At 38.5% G+C, this 22,131-nt stretch overlaps 1 protein-coding gene across 1 annotated transcript; it reads left to right on the forward strand.

The window, feature by feature from the left end:
- Positions 1 to 2,502: 2,502 nt before the first annotated feature.
- Positions 2,503 to 15,385, forward strand: ARL5B (ARF like GTPase 5B; the record flags this gene model as incomplete). Its single annotated transcript, XM_079538206.1, has 6 exons — positions 2,503 to 2,548; positions 9,375 to 9,435; positions 10,759 to 10,906; positions 12,355 to 12,438; positions 14,058 to 14,209; positions 15,337 to 15,385. The coding sequence occupies 6 exons, from the start codon at positions 2,503 to 2,505 to the stop codon at positions 15,383 to 15,385; spliced, it is 540 nt and encodes a 179-aa protein (XP_079394332.1).
- Positions 15,386 to 22,131: the final 6,746 nt, after the last annotated feature.

The following is a 22,131-nucleotide window of genomic DNA, read 5'->3' on the forward strand; positions in this document are numbered from 1 at the left end:
AGGGGGGTGTTGGTCAGTGCTCTAGACATGAGCCAGCAGTGTGCCCAGGTGGCCAAGAAGGCCAATGGTATCCTGGCTTGTATCAGAAATAGTGTTGCCAGCAGGAATGGGGAAGTGATCTTCCGACTCAGCACTGGTGAGGTCACACCTCGAGTACTGTGCTCAGTTTTGGGCCCCTCACTACAAGGAACACATCGAGGCCCTGGATAATGTTCAGAAGAGCAACAAAGCTGGTGAGGGGTGTGGAGTACCACCAGGAGCAGCTGAGGGAACTTGTTCAGTTTGGAGGAGGCTCAGGGGAGACCTTATTGCTCTCTACAGCTGCCTGAAAGGAGGTTGTCAACAGGTGGGGGTCAGTCTCCCCTTCCACGTAACTAGCAACAAGACTAGAGGGAATGCCCTCAAGGAGGAAGAGATTGAGGTTGGACACAAGGAAAAGTTTATTCTCCAAGAGTAGGCACTGGAATGGACTGCCCCAGAACAGCCCCATGTCCTCAAGGGTGTTCAAGAAATGTTTAGATGTGGTACTAAAGGACATGGTTTAGTGGGAAACACTGGTAGTAGGTGGATGGTTGGAACAGATGATCTTAGAGGTCTTTTCCAACCTTGGTGATTCCATTAGCTGTGTTTTTAACAATAGTTAGTGAACACTTAACCAAGTGTTTGTTCAAGGAATACACAACAGGAAAAGCAAAAAGACCCTCAGTACTTCACAGGGCCTGGTACACAGTGTTACTGCAGAAGAGCTTCTCTGTCATGAACAGTAAAGAGCGTGGACTCAACGCATGCATTCATGTGGCAAACACAAGAAATCCACTATTGCTGTGCTTAGAAAGCAGAAATTCTTTAATATCAGCACTGGATGCATGGGGATAATCCTATCACGCATAGCTTACACAAAGATTCTTCTGATTATATACATTACCTGTGTTACATATGCAGAATTTTTCCAAGAGGTATGTTACAAATAAAGAAGTTTCCCACAAGTATGTTGCATATGCAGTGACCGATTCCCAAGCAAGACCTCCTGTTTCATCAGGACAAAGACTCAGAAGAACTTTCTTATCTCCTTGGTTCAGAGACACAGCTCTTTCTGTTATCTAAACAAAAATTGCAGGGCAGGGGTATGCATTAAGGATGCATATTAACAATATTGTTACAACTTGTATCAGAAAAATCATAGAATGATTTGGGTTGGAAGGGACCTTTAGCATCGTCCAGTTCCAATCCTTCTGCTATACGCAGGGACACCTCCCACTACACCAGGCAGCTCAAAGCCCCACCTAGCCTGGCCTTGAATGATTCCAGGGAGACGGCATTCAGGACCTCACTGGGCAACCCGTCCCAGTATCCCACAGTTTATAATTTCTTCCTAATATCTAGTCTAACTCTACCCTCTTTCAGTTTAAATCCATTTCCCCTCATCCTGTCAGTACCTATCCTGCCTCCCCAAGAGGAAGAGACACTAACGATGAGCAATTCTGCTAAAATGAGCAGTCAAAAGAAATGGAACCTGGAAACTTTAATAACATACAAATGGGGGTTTCAGAGCACACCCACACAACCGGCAGCCTCAGCACCGTATGCGGGCAGCTGCAATGCCGGCAGCTGCAGGAAAGATGCAACGTAGCTTAGGTTCGGAGAGAGGTGATGGAAGACCTGAAGGAACACAACTGCTTTCGAATGAGAAAGGACAACGCACATCACATTCTCCACGCTGGGATGGATAGCTGAATTCATCCTCCCCCTGTAAACGTCCCCGTGCTCCTGCCGGGAGCTACAGCTGGGCAGCGAGCTCAGCACAGAAGCACTGTAGAGCACGTAGGTCCCGAGCACGACTTCGCATTCAAACCTTCAACCCTGCCCCCACCTCACAGTCCCTGCTCCCACCTGTAACTCGTGCCGGGCCGCTCCCGCCTCTTCCGGGACGGCCGCCGGAAGTCCCGCCCCCACGTCCGAGATGATTGGTTGGAGACGGACAGGGCGGTGGCGGCCCGGCTGTTACCATGGCAACCGCAGGGGCGGCGGCCCTCCCGCTAGACGCGACGGGTGGGGCAGCGCTGCGGGCAGTGACCCCACGTGTAGTACTGGCGAATAAACTCATTCCACACAACGGTGCCCACAGCCCCATCATTTCTCACTGCTTTATCCCATAGGAAAGAAAACCTTTACAGCCATCGGGCCCTCCGGCCGCAGTGAAGGGCGAGCGCGGCGCACACGCCTCGGGGCCGGGGACCCGGCCTAGAGACGCTCCAGCGCGGCCTAGCGGGGCCTCACGGCACGGCCACCACCTGCGGGGGCGTACGTGATGACGCACACGGTGACGCAGCGCGGCGACCGCGTGGGAGTCGGGGCGGCCCCCGGCCAGGGGCGGGGCCTCGCTCGTGCCCGCCCCTTCAACCGTCCGCCCGCCCTCTCGTCGTCGCGTCTGCCCGGTGCCGCTGCTGTGCTCTCCGCCGCCTCTCTGGGCTCTGTGCGCCCCGAGGTGAGCCTGGGCCAGGCATGGGCCTGATCTTCGCCAAGCTGTGGAGTCTCTTTGGGAACCAAGGTGGGTGCTGGGCTGGCTCCGGGAGATGCGTCGGGGCTGAGCGTGGGCGCGGAACGCTGGGGAGGTGAGGGGCTGCGGGCGGGGGGGGTTCCTCTTGCGGCGGGTTTCCCTGGGTACGCGTCCGGACAGAACTCGGGCTTCGCCCTGTGCAGCGCTCTGGGCGCTGGCTGTGCTGTGCTGTGCTTCGCCGTCCGAGCCGCTTTGTTTCTTGGTTTGTTTCTCGCTCTCCTGGGCTGCTCGCGGCAGCGCTGAAAGACAGCGGGGCCTGCAGGGTGCCCGGAGCCGCGCGTCGGGGCCGGCCGTTGCCTCCCGATATCCGTTCTAACCGAGAGAGCGGCCGCCGCTTTAGTGGGCGATCGGGGCCGCGTTTCTAAACTGGAGTCTGCTACTGAAATCACGGTGTTTTTATCTTTAGCTTGGAGGCAAAAAACAAAAACAAGCAAACAAAAAAAACCAACAAACTTGCTTTGGGTCCTTTGAGGTGAAGTTCCGTTTGAGTTTTGGCAAAAGCCGCTAGTTGAATGCGTTCAATGACCCAAGAAAATCACTTCTCATGCCAAGAATGGAAAGAGCGTCGGGGACAGCTTTCTCCCTAATGCACCCAAATGCTTTGTGCTCTGTGTTCAGCTTTGATGTTCAGAACTTGGAGCCGCCACTGCCTTCAGCTCAGTTATCACGAAAACAAAATTCGTTTTGGTATCTGTTTTCAAGAATCTTGCTTACCTCGCCCTCTTTGGTTAGAGAATAAAATACTTAACGCAATTTGTTCTCTGTATTGATTTTCCTTGAGGCCCCGAGTTTGGAGCAGCCAAAATGATGATGTTATTGCTCTGCTATCAGGTTTCAAAACATGTGCTCCATTCCCATTTTCAATTTACTACATTCCTACTTCAAAAATTGCAACACTTCTGTTGTCGTTGTCTTCCACATCACACTCTTTTGCCAAAACAGTTTCGCAAGGTTCACCTTGTATCCCTTTAATAGTCATATCACCATGAGTGAATGTATTCTGTTCTGATTCTGCAAATAGCTGAGGCAGCCTCAGCATGCGGACTTATTAATATCTGTCTGCCAAACTGTCTTCCCATGGCAGGGAGCAGGAAGACGTTCCAAGCCATTTATCTCTCCCATCCCTTAATGTTGATCCTGAAGACTTCAAATGGAGTTTTATAAATGAATATTTTACTTTTACTTGAAGATTATTTTTTTTATCTGAACTGGAAAACCCATTTGAAAAAATTCAAGGTATCCTCCCTTAGCCCCCTTTAGGTCTCCACAAAGCTCTTAAATACTCCCTTGTTTTTTTTTGTTGTTTTTTTGTTTGGTTTTTTTTTTTTAATTAAATACTGTGATTTGCTGCTCCCTTCCCTCAAGGACTCCAGCAGGATGTGCAGAGAGTTAATTAGAAGTGGCTCTTACTGTTGATCCGTATGGTCCCCTATGATGGCAATACTTATCCTCAGGAAGAGAATAAGAGTTGCCGCTCCATTGTTTTGGTTTCTTTCTTTGTTAGTATGTGATGACGTCCATTTCATTAGTGAGGGGGGGAAAAGTCTTTGTATATTAATTCCTGAAAGGAAAGCAGTTCTTAATACATTAAAATATTTTAACCATTAATATGGTAGTTACAATGGGTGAGTCACTACTGTGAAATCCTTACCTTTTGGCTTTTATCCCAATGGGAGGTTTATGGGTTTTCTTCATGTTTTGTTGTTCTCTCCATCTTCAGTCTCACTGCAGCAAATGGAGAGTAAAGCAAGTTTTATTTTGTGATCAAAATTTACCCTAGAAAACTCTCATTGACCATAATTTTTTGACTCATCAGGTAGGGTTTTCCTCTCTAAATAGTTATCATCATTATGACTATGGAGAAAATAATAATAATAAAGATAGTAATTACTGAGTTGGATTTTGTTGCTTTTCAAGTTGTATGTGAGCTCAGAGCATTCCTAAGTTGGCCCATGAAACTGTTGAGTATGGTCAAAATAATTACATTAGCAAATCAGAGGGACTATTCCATAGGTACAGATAAACCCAGGTGTGCGTGGAGCACAGCATTGGTTTGTCAAGGCTAGCATGGATGGTGCTAATAGGCTGAGGCAGGAGATGCTGGCAAAATGCAGACAAAGTAAAGATTTAGCAAGTGTCATCTGGCATCCTTCAAGTAGAGAATGGTGGAGGAGGAATGCTGAAGTGCTAGAAGATGTGTACAGGAAGTCATGGGTATTAATTATGCACTGCAGCTTTGCTTTATGTAAAGGTGTATTGCAGCTGTGCTGAAAATGCCAAATCTAAAAGGTGTTTGATCAATAATTTCTAGACAGCTAAATGCAATGAAGAATTATCAAGCGGTGTATTAATGCTGATAATTTCTGTGGAGAATATCTGTAAGTCACTTTCTCAAAAGTTTTAATCTTAGAATGCTAACATATAACATACTGGTATACAAAAAAAGTCAGGAGTCTCCTGGAAAGAGTCCAGTGGAGGGCCACAAAGATGATAAAGGGTCTGGAGTAACTCTCTTGAGAGGAGAGGATGAGCAACCTGGGTCTCTTAGCCTTGAGAAAAGAAGCCTTGGGATCTGATCAATGTCTATAAATATCTAAGGTGTGGGAGACAAAGGGATGAGGGCAGGGCCTTATCAGTGGTGTGTGGTGATAGGATGAAGGGAAATGGCCACGAACTGAACCATAGGGAGTTCTGCACAAATGTGCATAAGAACTTCTTCACGAAAGGGTGATGGAGCACTGGAATGGGCTGCCCAGAGAGATTGTGGAGTCTCCTTCTCTGGAGAGGTTCAGTGCCCACCTGGGTGCCTACCTGTGCAGCCTGGTCTGGGGAGCCTGCTTTGGCAAAGGAGTCAGACTTATTGATCTCGATTTAATTGTGCAAATATGTTTAGAAGTATTTGTTTCCAGTTTGAGTGTCGAGTAGCCTTTGAACAATGGCATCACTTTCTACTTTTATTTTTTTAATTTGCCTGGATGATAGTAATAGTGGTCAAAACTGTTCCATGGCCTTATTTAATCTTGTTTTCTGGTCTTCGTGCCTTTTCAGTACGTAATGGCTTTTAATCAAGTCAGAATTAAATGATGTGAGCTGGTATGTAGACAGTTTACTTCCAAGAGAAACAATTAGTTTAAAAATAGAGGTTTAAGTTCTTTGTTCAGTGTGACTTACTGATGGCTTCCTGATTATCTTTGTGTATTTTTGAAGTTGGCAAAAAGTAAGGCTTCATGTGTTGTCCCCTGCAGCCATTTCGAGTCTGGTTATAAATTATTTTATGTTCAGGTTGAACTTTTAGCATTTAATGTTAAAATAAATAAAGGCATATATAAGAAAATCGCTTCAGAAATTACGTTCTTACGCCGTGGTTCAGTACTCAAATAAGGCAGTCTGCTAAGCAACATGTAGTATGAATTAGTGGTGGAACGGCACTTACTGCCTTCATGTAAACATAGCGGGGAAAAACTTCATGATTAACTTATTCTACCAATGCTCTTTGTGTAACTCTTAATGAAATTATAAAGAAAAAACAAAAGTGAATGCCAGCAGCCCTGATAAAGGTAACTCCTTTCCCAGAACCTTTTTGTGGATGTATGGTCAATGCAGTTCTTTAAAAAGTGCACAAGTTTGTATTTTAAATGTTTTGAATGATAGCTGTTCAGAATACTGTTAGAATAAATGCTGTGATTGTTAAACAAGTAAAGAAAAACTGCTGTAAGGAAAATAATGGTAGGCTCAAAATCAAGGTGATGAACTTCCATAACTCCACAGGTTACTTCATCTATGCTTGCTGCCAGTCTCCAGACTCCACAGTTGGGTTAGCAGAGACCTGAAAAAAAAAAAAAAATGGATTTTGATTCTGGTGACTGTTGAAGGTTGCTCACAGTTTTTCTTAACATGTATTTTAATAAGTCTGGAAATACAAATTGTATTAAGTTGGGTTATATAGAAGACACTAAGGAAGCTTTTAGCTAGTTGGAGAAATCTGTCTTGTGTTGAGAAGACTTTAAAGTGTAGTACAGTTCTGTTTCTTCTGCCTTCTCTTTCTTACACAAACTTATGTCTACCTTCTGTCTTCAGCTTTGAAGCTTTTAACATCATTTTTCTTATCAACTGGATGTGCTGTTTTTGTCTCACAGCCTGATAATTATCAGTATTCTTTCACTTATTTCTTCATTCGGGTATATTGGAAGAAAAGATTCTTGCCCATCGCTAAAGAAATCAGGGGTTTGTAGGTTTGGGGTTTTTTGTTTGTTTGTTTTGTTTGTTTTTCAATTTAGGAAGATCCAAAGCTGTGATAACTGAATCTTCAGGTTTGAGTCCCTTGATGAAACCCTTCTACGGAAGAATATTTAAGAATATGTTTAGGAATATTTATCAGTAATATTTTGAAGAAAAGAACATATGTCTTTTTTTTTTTTTTCTGATATTTGCAAGATCATCCCCACTTTCATGTCACGTTGTAATAATAAATCAGTCTCACAGCAGTTTTTTAATGGTATTACATATGTATACTGTTTTAAACAAGCGCCCAGGAAAGGTTGAATTCTTGAGGTACTTTTAAGCAGTAGTCTAGTAATGTCTCTCATGTGTTTACTTACTTTTTCTATTCATTCCTATTACACTTTTTTCCTGTTTGTGTTTTTTTTACCTCATTTATGAAGAATCTGCTCTTGTGCTCTAATAACTGCCTTATTAATTTTATTCTCCCAATTGCCAAGACCATAATGGACTGGGAAGATATTATGGCTATGGTCCTAACTGTGTTTGAATATCAGCCAGTGCAAGGGAAAAGCCTGGGTTAGTTTTTAAGTGCAGAACACAGAGAGAATAGAAATCACTGCCTGTGATTTACATCATAATCAACCTTTTTCTTACGTAAAGAATCTGCCTTCAACTGATTGCTCTTGTAAACAAGTACTTGTTTAAAATTTTGTTCAATCTTTATAGGGCAGTTCTTAAGTTCATATCTTTTTTCCTTATGTATACAAGTGTACTATTGGGAATAGGTGAACGGTTGGACTGGGTGATCTTTTAGGTCTTTTCCAACCTTAGTGATTCTATGATTCTATGATTCTATGATTCTAAGTAAAAATTCCATAACCTAACCAAACTAGATAGAGATTTGACTTCCCTGTATGCTTGTGATTTCCATCATCATAGATGACTATTTTGAAAGCAGTAATAAAAGATGGAGACTGCTGCTTTCATCACTTAAATTTCATCCCTACGTCATTAATTAAACACTTAGGATTTGTTTATGCATATTCAGTTACTGAATAAAATACTTCTTGACTACAGAGTGACACAGACAAGCTCTGCCTGTTGTCATCCCCTCCGTTAGTACTGAACCATTTACCCATGTTCCCTCCCCCCCAAATCTCCCATTAGTGTTGAACCATTTACCAATCAGTGGCTTTCAGAAAACTCATTTGAATGGTGAACGGTTAAAAGAATTTATTTTTTTCCTTACTTTAAATAGGGTGGTAGTGTTTTGTCAAATGCTTCTGATGTTCATTCCTAAGCAAGGCTCTGCATTCCATTGCAAAGCTGGAAAGAGCAGACAGAACACCAAACTGGAATTGTTTTGTTTTTTTCCTCCTTGAAAATAATGCAAACAGGGCATTGCAGAAGTAGCATTGGTAGTCTACTAGGCTACAGGTGAAAACATGATCAATTTTAATCAAGGGAAGCATATTTCTGTGCTAAACTTTGAAAGCCCTTTAAATGTGACTGAATTTGAAAGAGAAGACAGTCTAGTTACATTGAATGATTTATTAGACTTGAAAGCAGAGAGGCTTTCATACTATTTATGTGTTGAGGAAGGTGGTTAATTAGTGGTGTCTCTACTTAAGTGGATAAAAGAATTACTGGACTTCAGGCCAGGAAAAGTTATTTCCTTAGGATACGTTGGCAGGATGCAGCAGAAGGGAAATTAGTACAGGGAAATAGGTAATACTTGTTGGAGTATATCTCATAGGAAAAAAAAAAAAATCTAAAGACTGGTCACAAGTTTTTTTTATTTTTACAAGTTTTCCTTATGTTATATTTGTAACCTCTCTCTGTTCTCAAGTGCTTTGGTTTTTATCAACAAGCAGATCAGTATCTTCTAACTTCAGATATGTATCAAAAAAATCACATCGTAATTGGCTGTCGTTGTATTTGAAATTCTAAAAAGGAGTACAAAGAATATGTTCTGGAGTTCTCTGTTTCCCCTGCGCCGGGGACATCCGCTATTATGTAAGGAGAACTTTTCAGTTGGAGTGCTGGAAATTGGGATTTATTGAAAATATAGCTTCCTCCTTTTACCATGCAAATGGTAGCAGTTCCTTAACTATTGGCTGCTGTTAAGCCTTATGACTTAGACTGTGTTTGCAGCAATCTTTGGATGTGCTTTGCGTGACTGAGGAGCGGCAGACTCATCCATGCTCTGGAAAACTAGCTCTTGGTAAATTCTCAGTAACTTTAGGTGATTTGACTGTGTTGAATTACAAGTGTTAATATGGATGTTTCTTTCAAGTGAATGTTTTTATTTCTATTTATCTTTCTAAAATGGATATATTTTTAAATGAAGTAACCGTACGGGTAAGCATTCCTTATGAAGGAAAGCCGTATGAAGGCTTCCAATGCTGATTTGTCCTTAAGCTGTGCTCCCCAGAAGGTAGTTTTGGTTATATTTTTCTTCTTTTTCCCCTGGAGGCTGTGTAGGCTATTGAACTTGGGCAAAAGTGCTGTTGCTTTCTCAATTGAGAAAAAGTGATTAACCAAAATTATTATTATTTCCACTAGTTCATTCTTGTCTTTCTTTCCCTATACACAGAGCATAAAGTAATCATAGTGGGGCTTGATAATGCTGGAAAGACAACCATTCTTTACCAGTTGTAAGTATACATACTGTTGGTGGGCTGTATTTGTGGTAGGCTGATGGCTGGACTGGATGACCTTAGGAGTCTTTTCCAGCCTTAATGATTCTATCATTCAGATTTGTTATTCTGCTTACATGTTAGTATTTGTCACTAATTTAATGTTGAATATTCCATTTTGCAACCTACCAGAATCTCTAGGGCTGTGCTAAATCACATGCTAAGTGGCATTAGTTGTTCTGAACATGCTTGGTTTGACATCCAAAGTGAAGGAACTGCAGTGTTTTTACACTGAATTATAAATTAATTATTATTAATTAGTTATTAAAGTTATATATGCAAACGACCTGCAAATTCCCTTGTTATCAAAGCCTGTTTTTATTACTAAGAATTGAAAAAAAAAAAAATAATAATAATCCTGTGACCACGAAATGCAGAGAACTTGATTTTTAAGTTAATGAGAATTGTAGCCAACCTGCATAATCCATGAATGTTTCCAAATGTTTCCTGTATGCAATGTCTAAGACTTGTGATGGAAGATTTCCTAATAATAGTATTTCATTGCACTTGGGTCCTACCATAAACTTTTTCAATAGCATCACTGCACTGTGTTGTATCACTCCCAAATCTTGCCAGCCTTGCAGGAATATGTGTGATAAATCCAAGGATATTGACAGGAACCTGGTTACTGTTGGTGACTGCAGATAAGGGGAAGTACATAATGAATTGGCTATCCATATGTTTGGGTATGAAGGCAACAGAGGATACCTTTTAAAAGAGAAAACAAAAAAAGCCCATTCCTATGTACTTTGCCAAAGCTTGAAGGTAGAACTGAGAAATTCTCAGCTAAGAAACCAGGGGATCCTCGTCTGAGGTCAGGTTGTGAAGTCGAGTGCTTTGATTACACTGTATTTTGATTTGTATTTTGCACAATTGAATGTTCTTTTTATTTGCGATCTTCAGAAATCACAACTTCTCCTTTTGAAACATGCATTTTAAGAACCCAGTAGTGTCTTTTTTAATGAGAGAGCACTGTTGAATTGCAGATGCATCTGCATTTGTTACAAGGCTTTTAACGTGCTTACTTCCCATTGCTGGTATCTGTAGTGTGATATAAAAACAAGACAAGAATTTTGTCAACCATAGTCTCCAAGCTAAATTCACATTTAACTAATCTTTTTACTTCATTACCTTAAGAATGTGAATGTGTAACTTGAAAAATTCCTAGTCTTTCAACTTCTTTATTGAAGTTAGAAATGCTTTTGCAACATGTTTCTTGTTATTAACAAGTCTTGTGAATTTTACTGACTGGTCCTTATGATGTGCTGTTGTTTCCTTTAGCTTAATGAATGAAGTGGTTCATACTTCTCCAACCATAGGAAGCAATGTAGAAGAAATAGTGGTGAAAAATACCCATTTCTTAATGTGGGATATTGGAGGACAAGAATCATTAAGGTCATCATGGAATACCTACTATTCAAACACAGAGGTATGAAAAGCTTCTTTGAAATACGCAGATTCGGTACATTTGTTTAAAACTATGTTGTTTTTTTTTTAACTAGAAATACTGATAGTTTTTATGACGTTTGTAGCTGTATTGTTTTTATCTTTTTAAGAAGAAACAAATCCACAAACTGTGATGTGTTTCCAAAATGAAGCCAATTTCCTCGTAACATTTTACATTCTAGGCAATATAATGACCTTAAATGAAATTAAAAATTAAATTGAGGTCTTCAATGTTCTTTTCAAGTGGATTATAAAGCAAATTCTACTATGTACTTTATAAAATTCAGTGAGGATTGCAGTAGTTAACCTAAATTCAGTACATCTGGTCTGAAAAGCTTTTGAGGTAATAATAATTAAGGATAATGAACAAAACTCTCATCTAGGCAGCAGAATTTAGAAAGTATCAGCTTGTGGCTTTTATTCAGAGGAAAGGAGATCCTAGCTGTGTAGAAGTCACAAGGTACTGGTAATGCACCATGGTTTGAAAGAACTTACCAATGGCCAAAATGTTACAAATGCAATATTTGTTTACTGAATGTGAACACTGAATTGTGTATGGATGTTGCATAATGTATACAAAATATTTAAGAGAACATTACTGACTGTCACAGTCTTTTTTGTTTTTTCTATTATAAGGCTGTGAACTAGAAGGAATAGAGAAAGTGAGATTAAAGAGTAACTCTCACACTAGTGAGAATTGCTTCCCGTGGTAAATCTTGTGTGTAGCAGTATTTCAGGAAGTGCCTGGCCACGTGAATGCCTGGCAAGCATAAAAAGGGTAAAATCACTGCCATAGCTGTGTCTGAGTACCTAACTACAAGGTGCTAAGTTGTAAGAAGCTAACTTAATAAGGTTAAGGTATTGTGCAATAACATCATGCAAAACCCTCCAGGTAAATAGCTTTCTTGAGGTCTGCTGTACAGTTCTGAAATAACTTTTTTTTTTTTTTAATTCATGTGAGTTATATAGTGGTGAATTGCTAAAAGTTCTTTCAAAATAAAGATTTTTTTGTTGTTGTTTTTCTGAGCATGCCAGTAGTAGTGGGCAGGAATAGCTGTTTTCATTGGTAAATGTGTAGCAGGTCATCCAGATTGTAAGAGTGATCCATGATCTGTAGGATCCACTATCTCCTTTTGGTACCTGCACCACTATTTTGCTTATGATGCAGGGAGTGAAAATCCAACTGGAAGATTTAACTGCAGTACACAGAAATAGATCTTAATGGCAGTGCTGAAATGCACAGTCAGTTTCTGTTTATGATTCCTGGGGCTCTAGTGAAAGACTGTAACAGTGAACCTCTTGTTCTATTTTCTAACATGTTCAGAAAGTCCACTTCTGTCTCATGTAGAAGACCTGTGGTAATGGTCTCTTGAAAACATGATTTCTGTAACTTAGACTTTGTACTTATGTTTTGTGCTGTTTTTTCCGTAGTTCATCATTCTCGTTGTTGACAGCATTGACAGAGAGCGACTTTCTATTACAAAAGAAGAACTTTATAGAATGCTGGCTCATGAGGTAAGCTAGGGATTGGGACAGTTGCTTTCTTTTCTGATGAACAGTCTAATAGCATTACATGCTTCCTATGTTAACGAAAGTCAAACTGACAGAAAAGTTGAGCTTTTATGTGCATGCCTGTTGGGCATGGTTTAGAACTGTATGTTAAACATAAATAGAAAAACTGTAATGAAGCACTCTTCTAGTGTAATTGTAATGTAATTGTTATCAAATCAGCTTTTACTTGATTATAATTAAATCGCTCTTTGTACATCTTGAACTTGTATCTTGAATTTTAGTTACTTCATGTTAGTGTCATTGGCTATTATTGTTCTCTACTGCTCTTTTACTTAATAGTGAAAATTAAAAAATAAATATATAGGCAATTTGATTTCTCTTGTTTTAATTCTGTTTCTTAAAACTAAGTACCATATACAATACTGTGGGAACATTCAGTTTTCTTCTGAATTATTTTATTTGTAGCTTTATGTTATATTGGGGTCTCTATTTAGGAATATATTGGATTAGGCAAAATACATTAAAACCTCCAGTAATCACACTCAAGCTGACTTAGGGTTGTTTTAAAATCTTAAATATCTGTGCAGAAAAAGTATTTGGTACTGTGCAAAGGAGCCATTGAGTTAATTTCTCTAGGGGATTTTCAGTGTTTCAAATAAACTTGGAAGTAAAAACTCGTTCATGTAGTTTGAATCTGGACAAGGAGCAAATATTTTACCTGAAAAGGTGGAAAGATGGCTTTTTGTGATGAAACTTAAATTGTAATTCACTAGTTACTAGTGTTGTAATGTCTCAGATTGTCATCTGTCATCTCTTAAAAATTATCAGTAGGACTCGATTGTAATGAAGTCGACTTGTAATAGTGAATTTTCATCTTTAGACCATGTACATTTTGTTTTTCTATTGATGGAAAAATTATCTTGAAACTTTAAGACATACCTAAATATGGTAAACACTTGTAATTGATGCTACCAGCTGCCTGCATATTATGTTATTTTTCCCTTCTTTGCTCCTAAACGTGAGCATCTCCAGCTCTTGTTTCATTGCTTTGTGGAATCCTAATTTCCATACAGGGGACAAACAATTTTGTATAACTTCTGGGTTTTTTTTGGTTGTTTTTGTTTTTTTTTGTGCATTATTAGAAATCTCTTTGGAACAGTAGAATTTTAAAAGTAGTTAACTTAGTTTTTTAAGTTGTTACTTTTTGTTTACCAGCACAGAACCTGTTTAATGAAGTGGAAACTAATTTCAAGGAAATGATATCTAGCATTTTCTGTTTGAATAGCATATGATATAGATTTTAGGATGTTTATCTGGTGATAATTCTACTGTCTGATGATGTGGAGCTCTGCAAAAGGCATGTTAACAAGACTCCATTTAATTAACTTATGGACAAAACCAAAAGGGTAGCAATATTACGCATGATGATTTGATTTCCTGTGCTGGAAAATACCTCAAAATAAATTGTTTTCTTCAGTAATGTAATCAATTTCTAATGCTGTAAGCCTGTTGTAACAACATGGTACTATGTAACTGTAGCTTGAATGTAGTTCTTCTGAGAAATATAGTTAACACTGTAGCTTGTTAGTATAACAATTGTGTATATTCTAAATTACTTTTAGGATTTACGGAAGGCTGCAGTTCTCATCTTTGCAAACAAGCAGGACATGAAGGGTTGCATGACAGCTGCTGAAATATCTACATACCTCACCCTTAGCTCCATAAAGGATCACCCATGGCACATTCAGTCTTGTTGTGCTTTGACAGGAGAAGGGTAAATTTTTACTATTTAAGTACACATAACATATGTGATAAATGGGGTCACTGTTTTTTTTTTATCTTGATTTTTAAAGTAGTTTACTAACATTTAATACTTAAAGTCTTTTCAGCTGCATTGTACAGTCTTAAAAGGTGTGTGATCTTGTGGCATCACAAATAGTACAACTGAGTATTGGGGAGTAGGAAGATCTTTCTCAATTCTGGCATGAAGTATTTTCTAATGTAAAGTATTAAAATACATAAAGTATTTTTCTAATGTAAAGTGATTGGCAACTTTCATTTGTAGGATGAGATGGGCTAGTAAGAATTGACTCTTTTTTTAATTGAATCTTTGGATTGCATTGTTTCATTCTGAGAGTTAACTCTGCTTACTTCCTACCAGTTTTGCCAAGGTCAGTTTTGAATTGTTAATGTATGAATTTAGATCTTTGAACATGCTGCTGTTCAGGAAAAGAGAAATTTTTGAACAGCAGTTTAGAAACATTGATCATCCACACTTCTTTCTTATAAAAAATAATAAATCAAAATGAATAACTAGAATTTCTCTAGAATAACTGGACTGTGGCAGTAGCGATGCCAACTCATTTAAAAAAAAAAAATCCAGTTAGTTCACTAGCTGGAATTCTCTTCAGAATCTGGGAGAGATCTAATCTAGGGATACATCTAGAAATGCAGATTGAGAGAGAAGGCAGGTTAGATCCCATGCAATCCTGGTGTTCAATAAAAACTAGCTTACAGTTTTGTATGGAGCTGTTGAATTCTTAATGCACTGCCTTTTCTTGGACCAGTTCAGTCTGAGTAACCTACTCTTTGTCTTTTACTCCTAGTCTGAAAAGTCTGTAGTGTTCAAGGAGACAGTTTCTCATTATATGGTCCCATATTTCTAAGTAAGTGAAAAGTAGCATCTTTCAGCTGTAGAAGAAAATAAGTGAGAGAGTGTCAAGCCTCCATAAAATAGCATGCTTGATCAACTTTTTATTGTTAATGCCTAGGAAGGCTTAGCTTTATTTATTCAGTTCATAATTCCAATTTGATTTATTTATTTTTAGTAGTTTATTTTAAGAACGCTTTTAAGATGTTGGAACAAAACTAGTACCAATATAGTGTATCTCTATCTTTCAGGTTATGCCAAGGCTTGGAGTGGATGACCTCCCGCATTGGAGTGAGATAGCTGTTTGTTTTTTTATTCAAAGGAAGAGACTTCTGTTTATCCTGTGAACATGTACATTTTTCAGTACTTCTGGCTGCTGAGCCAGTGACCATGTTTAATTTATATCAGCCAATCTCCAAACTGTACTTGAATCAAGTGCAGTTGAACTGAAACAAAGTATTTTCTTAACATTTTTTAATACACTAATCTTCAACTGGATGGACATGTGAATCTGTTTTTAAACATTTAAATTTCTCTGACTATATATTCTAACTTTTTCAGTGATAGCTTTTTAAAATCTGTTTTTTCATTGCCAATATTTCATACTACTTCTTTCTAAAAAGTTTCTATAACTTACTAACATAAATCTAGATATTTTGTTTAATAATGGCAGAAGTAGTTAGTAGGTTGACTTTACTCTGGTGGTGTTTTTAGTTTCCAAAGTTGGGCTTCTTGGAATATCAGTGGAGTTCTACCCAGCACAATGGTTAATAGATATTAATGCCAAATTTTAAATGCTGAAGGAGTTAGTTGTAGTTAATATTAAGGCAGCTTTTAACCTGGTATATAATTAAATTTCTGCCTTAAAAGAAATCTATTATTCTCATTTTGTTTGATGAGTAGTTGTAGCTTATGATTCCTTTTTGTTTACCTGAACATAGATCTTTGCACAGTGAATAAGTTTTCTTATTTAGTGTTGGTTTATTCATTTAGACCTTGAAAACATTTTTTTTTTTTTTTTTTTTTAAATAAACCTCTTGATAATTATATTTGGAACCATGGCAGTCAGTTTTATGTGTAGACTTGTTGTAATCTGTTAACATTTTGAATACTGTATATACATGAGCCTTACCTTTTTGGTAAGAGTGATGTTTTCCAAATGAATGTATACTCAAAAGGGAAGCCAGACACAAACAGAGCAAAATCATGGTGCTACATCTATGGACTTCACAATGAAGCTTATCTTGACATTTATGTGAATGTTTTCAGTTTTCATTGCAGAGAAAATATATTGCCTTGGTTTTTTTTTTAATCTTATTTGTGGGAGTGGAGAACTAATTCTATACTTTGTGAAACTTAGGAACTGGAAGTTTAAAAAGTAGAGAGCTTCCAATTAAAAAAGCAGGTGGCAAAAGGTTGGGCTTAATAACTCTTAATTCAACTTGAAGGTGATAAAATTAGATCTGTAAAGAGAATCTGAAACAACAGGGTTAACTAATTGAGCACATTAGGTACAAACAAAGCCCAAACCCAGAGGGGAGAAAAAGAAAAGAACAAAACTAGGCTCTCAATTACTAGTGCAATCCCACCAGCAATGAGATACATAATCTGCATAAATGCTTGGCAGGCTTCCAAAGGAGATGTTCTGTACTTATGCATGCCTGAACACTGCTTGGAGCCTGGTCATTAGAAACATTTCACTAATTGGCTGGAGTTCTTTAATGATAAAATGGTTTTGATAATTTCAAGAACAGTGAGTTTTAAAAAAAAAAAAGTTTTAAATTTTGTAAATTTTCAATTTAGTTCCATTTATATTTGAACAAAGCCTTAAGAAACTTAAAAAGTACCATCAAATACATTGTGCTAAAAGGAGACTAAGAATACATCTGGAATTGGTGATTGGTTGAACAAAGTTATGTATTAGTGCTGGCTAGCAAAAGTCGCATTCAAGAGAAAGACTGTGTTGACTGTCAAGTCAAAATGTGCAGAAAACAATGTAGACCAAAACTATACTTGAGGAAAAAAAAAATGGAAGACAAGTTAAAGATCTGATGCTAAAGCTTCTTGCTGTGAAGTTCATGCTAACTGTTCAAATTCATGAAAGTAAGTTTTGTTCTTAAATTATAAATGAAAAAATAAACAATACTGTGAATGGGTTTCTTGTTTGGTGACTTGATTTCCATTTGTAATTTAAATTTATTTTCAGTTTGATGTTTGTATAATTTAGGATGTAATCCTGTATATTTAGCAATTCACGGCTGAATTCTTCCATATTAGAATTTAATTTAAAGAAGTTTTAGTTCCTTATCACTTCTTAAAGACCTTTGAATACCTTTACAGGGAAAGTAATTTTTGACAATAGCAATGAATTTTACCAGCTTTCTTATTGGTTTATTACAACAGTTTTCCATTTATGATATCCGCTTGCCAATAGCATTGCTGCTTTTTGATGCAGAATTTTTGAGTTGGTATTCTTCATCACTTTCAGAGCCTAAAACACTGCCTACAAAGGTAAAATGTAATTTTGTAAAAATAAATTCTAATAAGGTATATTTGCAATCTGTAGTGACTGTGAACAATATGATAGAGAAGGGAAGGAAAACTGTTTCCTCCTCAGCTGCAGAAGACCCAAGGAGTATCCTAAATGGTACAAAAAGGAAATACGAAACTTTCTGTAAAACTTATTTACTGTCTACACACTTATTAACAAAACGTATGCAGTTTTTCACAGAATCATAGAATGGTTGAGGCTGTAAAGGATCTATGCAGTACATGAAACCCTACTTCCTGCCATTTAGAGGACCACCTGAGGCAGGATGCTGGGACCACATCCATGTGACTTTTGAAGACCTCCAGGGACTGAGACTCTTACCATCTTTCTGGGAAACCTCTATCAGTGCTGCTGGTAATATTTTGCCTAACATAGCCATGAATAATTTTAGCCTTGTTAGCATCAACAAACTTCTGGAAAAAAAAAAAAGTCAGTGCTGAGAAAGCTGCAATGTTACAAAGCAACCCACTTTAAAGTTGATTTTAACTGAACCACTTATCCATTTTAAAACAAAAATTCTGCTGTCAAACTGGTGCCCTTCTTCCCAGAGTTCACTTATGGTCTGTGTTCATTGCCTCTGGTCCTGCCACTGGTTACCACTGACAGGACTGGCTCTGTCTTCTTTGCACAAATACTTGAGGTATTTTTCCATGTCAACGAGGTCCTATTTGAGCCTCCTCTGGGCTGAATAGTCCAGTGTCTCCTCACAGGAAAGATTTTCCAATTGCTTGACCATCTTGGTGTCCCTACATGGGACTCTGTCCGTTATGTCCAGGTCTGTCCAATGTGACCTAAATTTGTTTTCAGACAGCTGGAGTCTGAGTCAGCTTTCATAGGCACAAGTTCTCCTTTGACAGAGTGTGACTTCTTCATGATTACTAAGTGTATTAAGTTGAAAGGTCCTAAATGTATATTATTTCCTGAAGCATAGCCTGCCTGGCCAAACTCAGTATCTGTGTCACAGTCCCCTTTGATACCTGTCAGCACTGGCAGTTTCTAATTGTCTTTTTCTAATTTCTTCTGCATAGAATTTAAAACTTGCTATCCAACACAGATTTTTGTCCTTCTAGAATGTGTGCTGTCTGAGAGCCCACAGTGACTTATACAGCTTTGTGTTGTGCTGCCCTAGTTGGGTTGACACAGTGCCTTCATGCAGTTGTGGTCCCTGTTGAAGTTTCGTTCTCACTCTTTCCATCCAGATTGTTTATTTTTGGAAATTTCCTGCTGAAGTGATCAAGAGCTTTGATATTCTCAAAATAGCATTGTTTTTCTCCCCACTTGTTTAAACTGCACATGGTAATGGGAAGAGAACATGGCCAGAGCTATGAAAAATATTTTTAGCAAAATAAAATTAATTGAAGAGTTGTTCTGTAATTTTTATTTTTTTTTTTAAGGGGAGCATTTTGCCTTCCATCCTTTCCCTGGGGCAGAATCAGGGCCAGCATCTATTGCAAACGCAGCCACTTCACGAAACATCTTCATTGGGCACCTGCTTCCTTTTATTCCAGAAAAAGAGTTGCAGCTTTGATCCTGAGGAGACTCATCAGTTCAGCTGTGGGAATACGGGTCTGTGTTTGTTTTATTGAAGTGTTTGTTTTAATGTTCCCTTTCAAAGTCAGGAAAACAAATCCAAGTGGAAGAGCAGAAAAAGAGCTTGCTTGGATTATTGTGTGTGCATTTGTGTGACTGCACTTAGCATTTTGCTGCTTTTATTCTTTCATGTTAAATTCATGTGATGACGTTTTGATGTTGAGTATTTTATATTTTGCTTTTGCTAAGGTAATCATGTTCACTGCACAGGTGGAGGGGGGGGGGGGGGGGGGGCATTGGTTCCAAGGTTCTGCCCTGCTTGCCATGCAGGAATGAGGATGAGGCTCTGAAAAAGTTGGTGCTTCATTACGAATGGTAGATTGGGAAGAAAGCTTTGGCACTGAGTGGAGTATTTTTAATATCAGGTGCAGTACAAGGGTGTTTTGACTAACTTTCTCAGTTTCTGGGGCCACATATATTGATCTTTTATTCCTCTTTGTGTTTGCTGTTGATAATTATACACAGTTTATAGCAGTGTATATCTTACTCTTGATGTATCCAGGGAAAATCGAAAAACTTCTTATATAGCCAAGTAATTCTAAGAATGCATATTTTTGTTAAAATGAGGTTTAAATTATCACCTCAATATTTTTGTTGTGTGTTTAAGAGAAATTTACTGTAGAAATATTCATGACTAACCCAGTAGTGCTGGACTGGGCTACGTACTTCTGTATATCTGTGAAGCCAGTCTGCCGTTCCTATTGTTGTACATCAGTATGAGTCCCCTAGATGGCAGGAGAGGATGGGTATAACCACGCCAAACCCTCGCTAGTTGATAGGCTTCAGTGTGAGCACGAGGGATTTTGACAGTTCCTCGTCTGAACGGAGGGTTGTGCAACAGCTCAGTCATGGGAACCGTGCTTAGCTACAGAGGGAAAGTAGGGAAGTTGAAGCACTGCTTCAGTTGCAAAGCCTTCTGTAAGTTCTGAAGGCTTTTGAAACTCGGTTCTGTGGCTTAAAGCCATTTTGTCACTCGTCTATCATTAAAAACACTGCATTCTTGACATTTTCTTGTACCTCCATCTGAGAATAAAGACATTCAAAGAGTGGATATGAGTCTCAAGGTGGTACTTTGTTTTTACAATAACATCTGCATGCTGCTCCTGACTTGCACTATTTTTCTGAACTTTGATATTTATTCCTCTACGGCTCTACAAAGCTGCAAAATTACTACTCAGAAATTGCAAGGCAGATGGTAGTGGTTGACAGTGCTTTGCATCTCTATCATTTGAACCTTCACTTCTACTTCTGAAATTATGAGGATACTTTGCTGTGGGTAGCCACAATGAAGAGTCTGTATGCTTTCCTGGAGGCTTAATACATAAGAAGGCTAAAATGAAGCTATCTGGCAGTTTTGTTGCCACTGTTAGTGGTCAGTAGAGTAACAGTGGTCTCAATGTGCAGTACCACCACCAGTGTTTCACTGTCCGCATTTCTTTTGTAGCGAATGCAATGCGCACCTCCTGTGAGAATGGTACTGCTTGCTATTCTGTACTACTGGTGCTAAATGATACAGTATCTAAGTATTTTCAGTGCTCAAACAATTTAGAGAACTAAGGAATGTGGAGTGGTACCACGTGTTGCAAGGTTCATGAATATGTGTGAAGCATTTGAGACACATTTGTGGCTATGATAAATTTCCTCTGAAATTCACATGGGGCGAGAGGAGAAGCTGGAACAAAGATTGAGGCATGGTGCTGAAATAGTGCTTCTTGTTGAGGAAAGGTTGGAATGGAGCAAGGAAACAGCATAGTGGCGTGTCATGTTATCAGTTCTCCAGTAGTTTTATAGCTTGGAAAGCTATATGCATTTGTTTTAGACTTGATAAATCAGAATCAAAGGTGTCCTTAACGAAACAGCATGCCAACATCTATCAGTGTGTCTTATGATGACTTTGCTGAGGACCATGGAATTTATACGAGGCTTTTTGTCAGTATAAATTTTTAACATGTATTCACCATCATCAGGCAGCAAAATGAGGATTTTCACCTAAGCTACTTGTTTAAAGTAAATTTGAAATGGTGGAAAACTGTTTTGTTTTTTTGTTTTTTTTTTTTTTAGCCAGCAGTTCAGATACAGAAGGGAACTTCTCCCTGATTAAACTAGGGAAGGCAAGAATGTGCTGCATCCTGCCATCTAGCATCCCTCTGCTTGGCACCTAGAGCTGCCTTTTCTCTGACTGTTGATTAATGAAATCGAGCTCATCCCAAAGCGATTGTTCTGCGCTCATTTGCGGTTCACGGTTTACTATTTCTATGTCAGGCCTGAAGAAAAATTTAAAATCAGGTCAGTTTGTTCCAAATATATATTTTTTTCTAATTTTGGAGAGAGTACAAATAAATTGCAATGTTAATTAGGGTAAAATAGCAAAATTACTCTCCTCTTGTCCCTTTTATACTTTCCCTTCATGATTTTGTGGAGGCTGGTATCGTATTTCATCAAAGAACTGTATTCAATCCTCAGCTATGCTGCACATGGTCAGAATTTAAAATCATTTCTTGTAAAATACTTTGCAATCTGTACAAGAGAAAAAAGAATCTTATATAAAAGCAAATGGAAAGGTATAATTTTTCCTTTTATATTTCATGATCTCATATTTCTATGTATTTCCTTCTATACAGGTCTTTACTATTGGCAAGAGTGTTGCCTAGTACTTGATGTTTGTACTTGTGTCTACCAAGAAAAATGAATCTCAGGATACAACTTTCAAAAACAGCATTGCTAAAACTGATAGTTACTTCAGGATAAATCTTGGTTCTTGACACTGGTAAAAATCGTGACAGAAAAATATAACCATTTTCTATACAAACAGAACTCAGATTTCTAGTTTGGGGCCTTCTTTTTCATTGATTCTCTAAAGAAACGTTCTCACTGAAACATTTTGTTTGCTTGTCCTCTTTCCCCC

The sequence above is a fragment of the Tetrao urogallus genome (assembly GCF_951394365.1).
Source record: "Tetrao urogallus genome assembly, chromosome: 7".
Lineage (NCBI taxonomy): Eukaryota > Metazoa > Chordata > Aves > Galliformes > Phasianidae > Tetrao > Tetrao urogallus.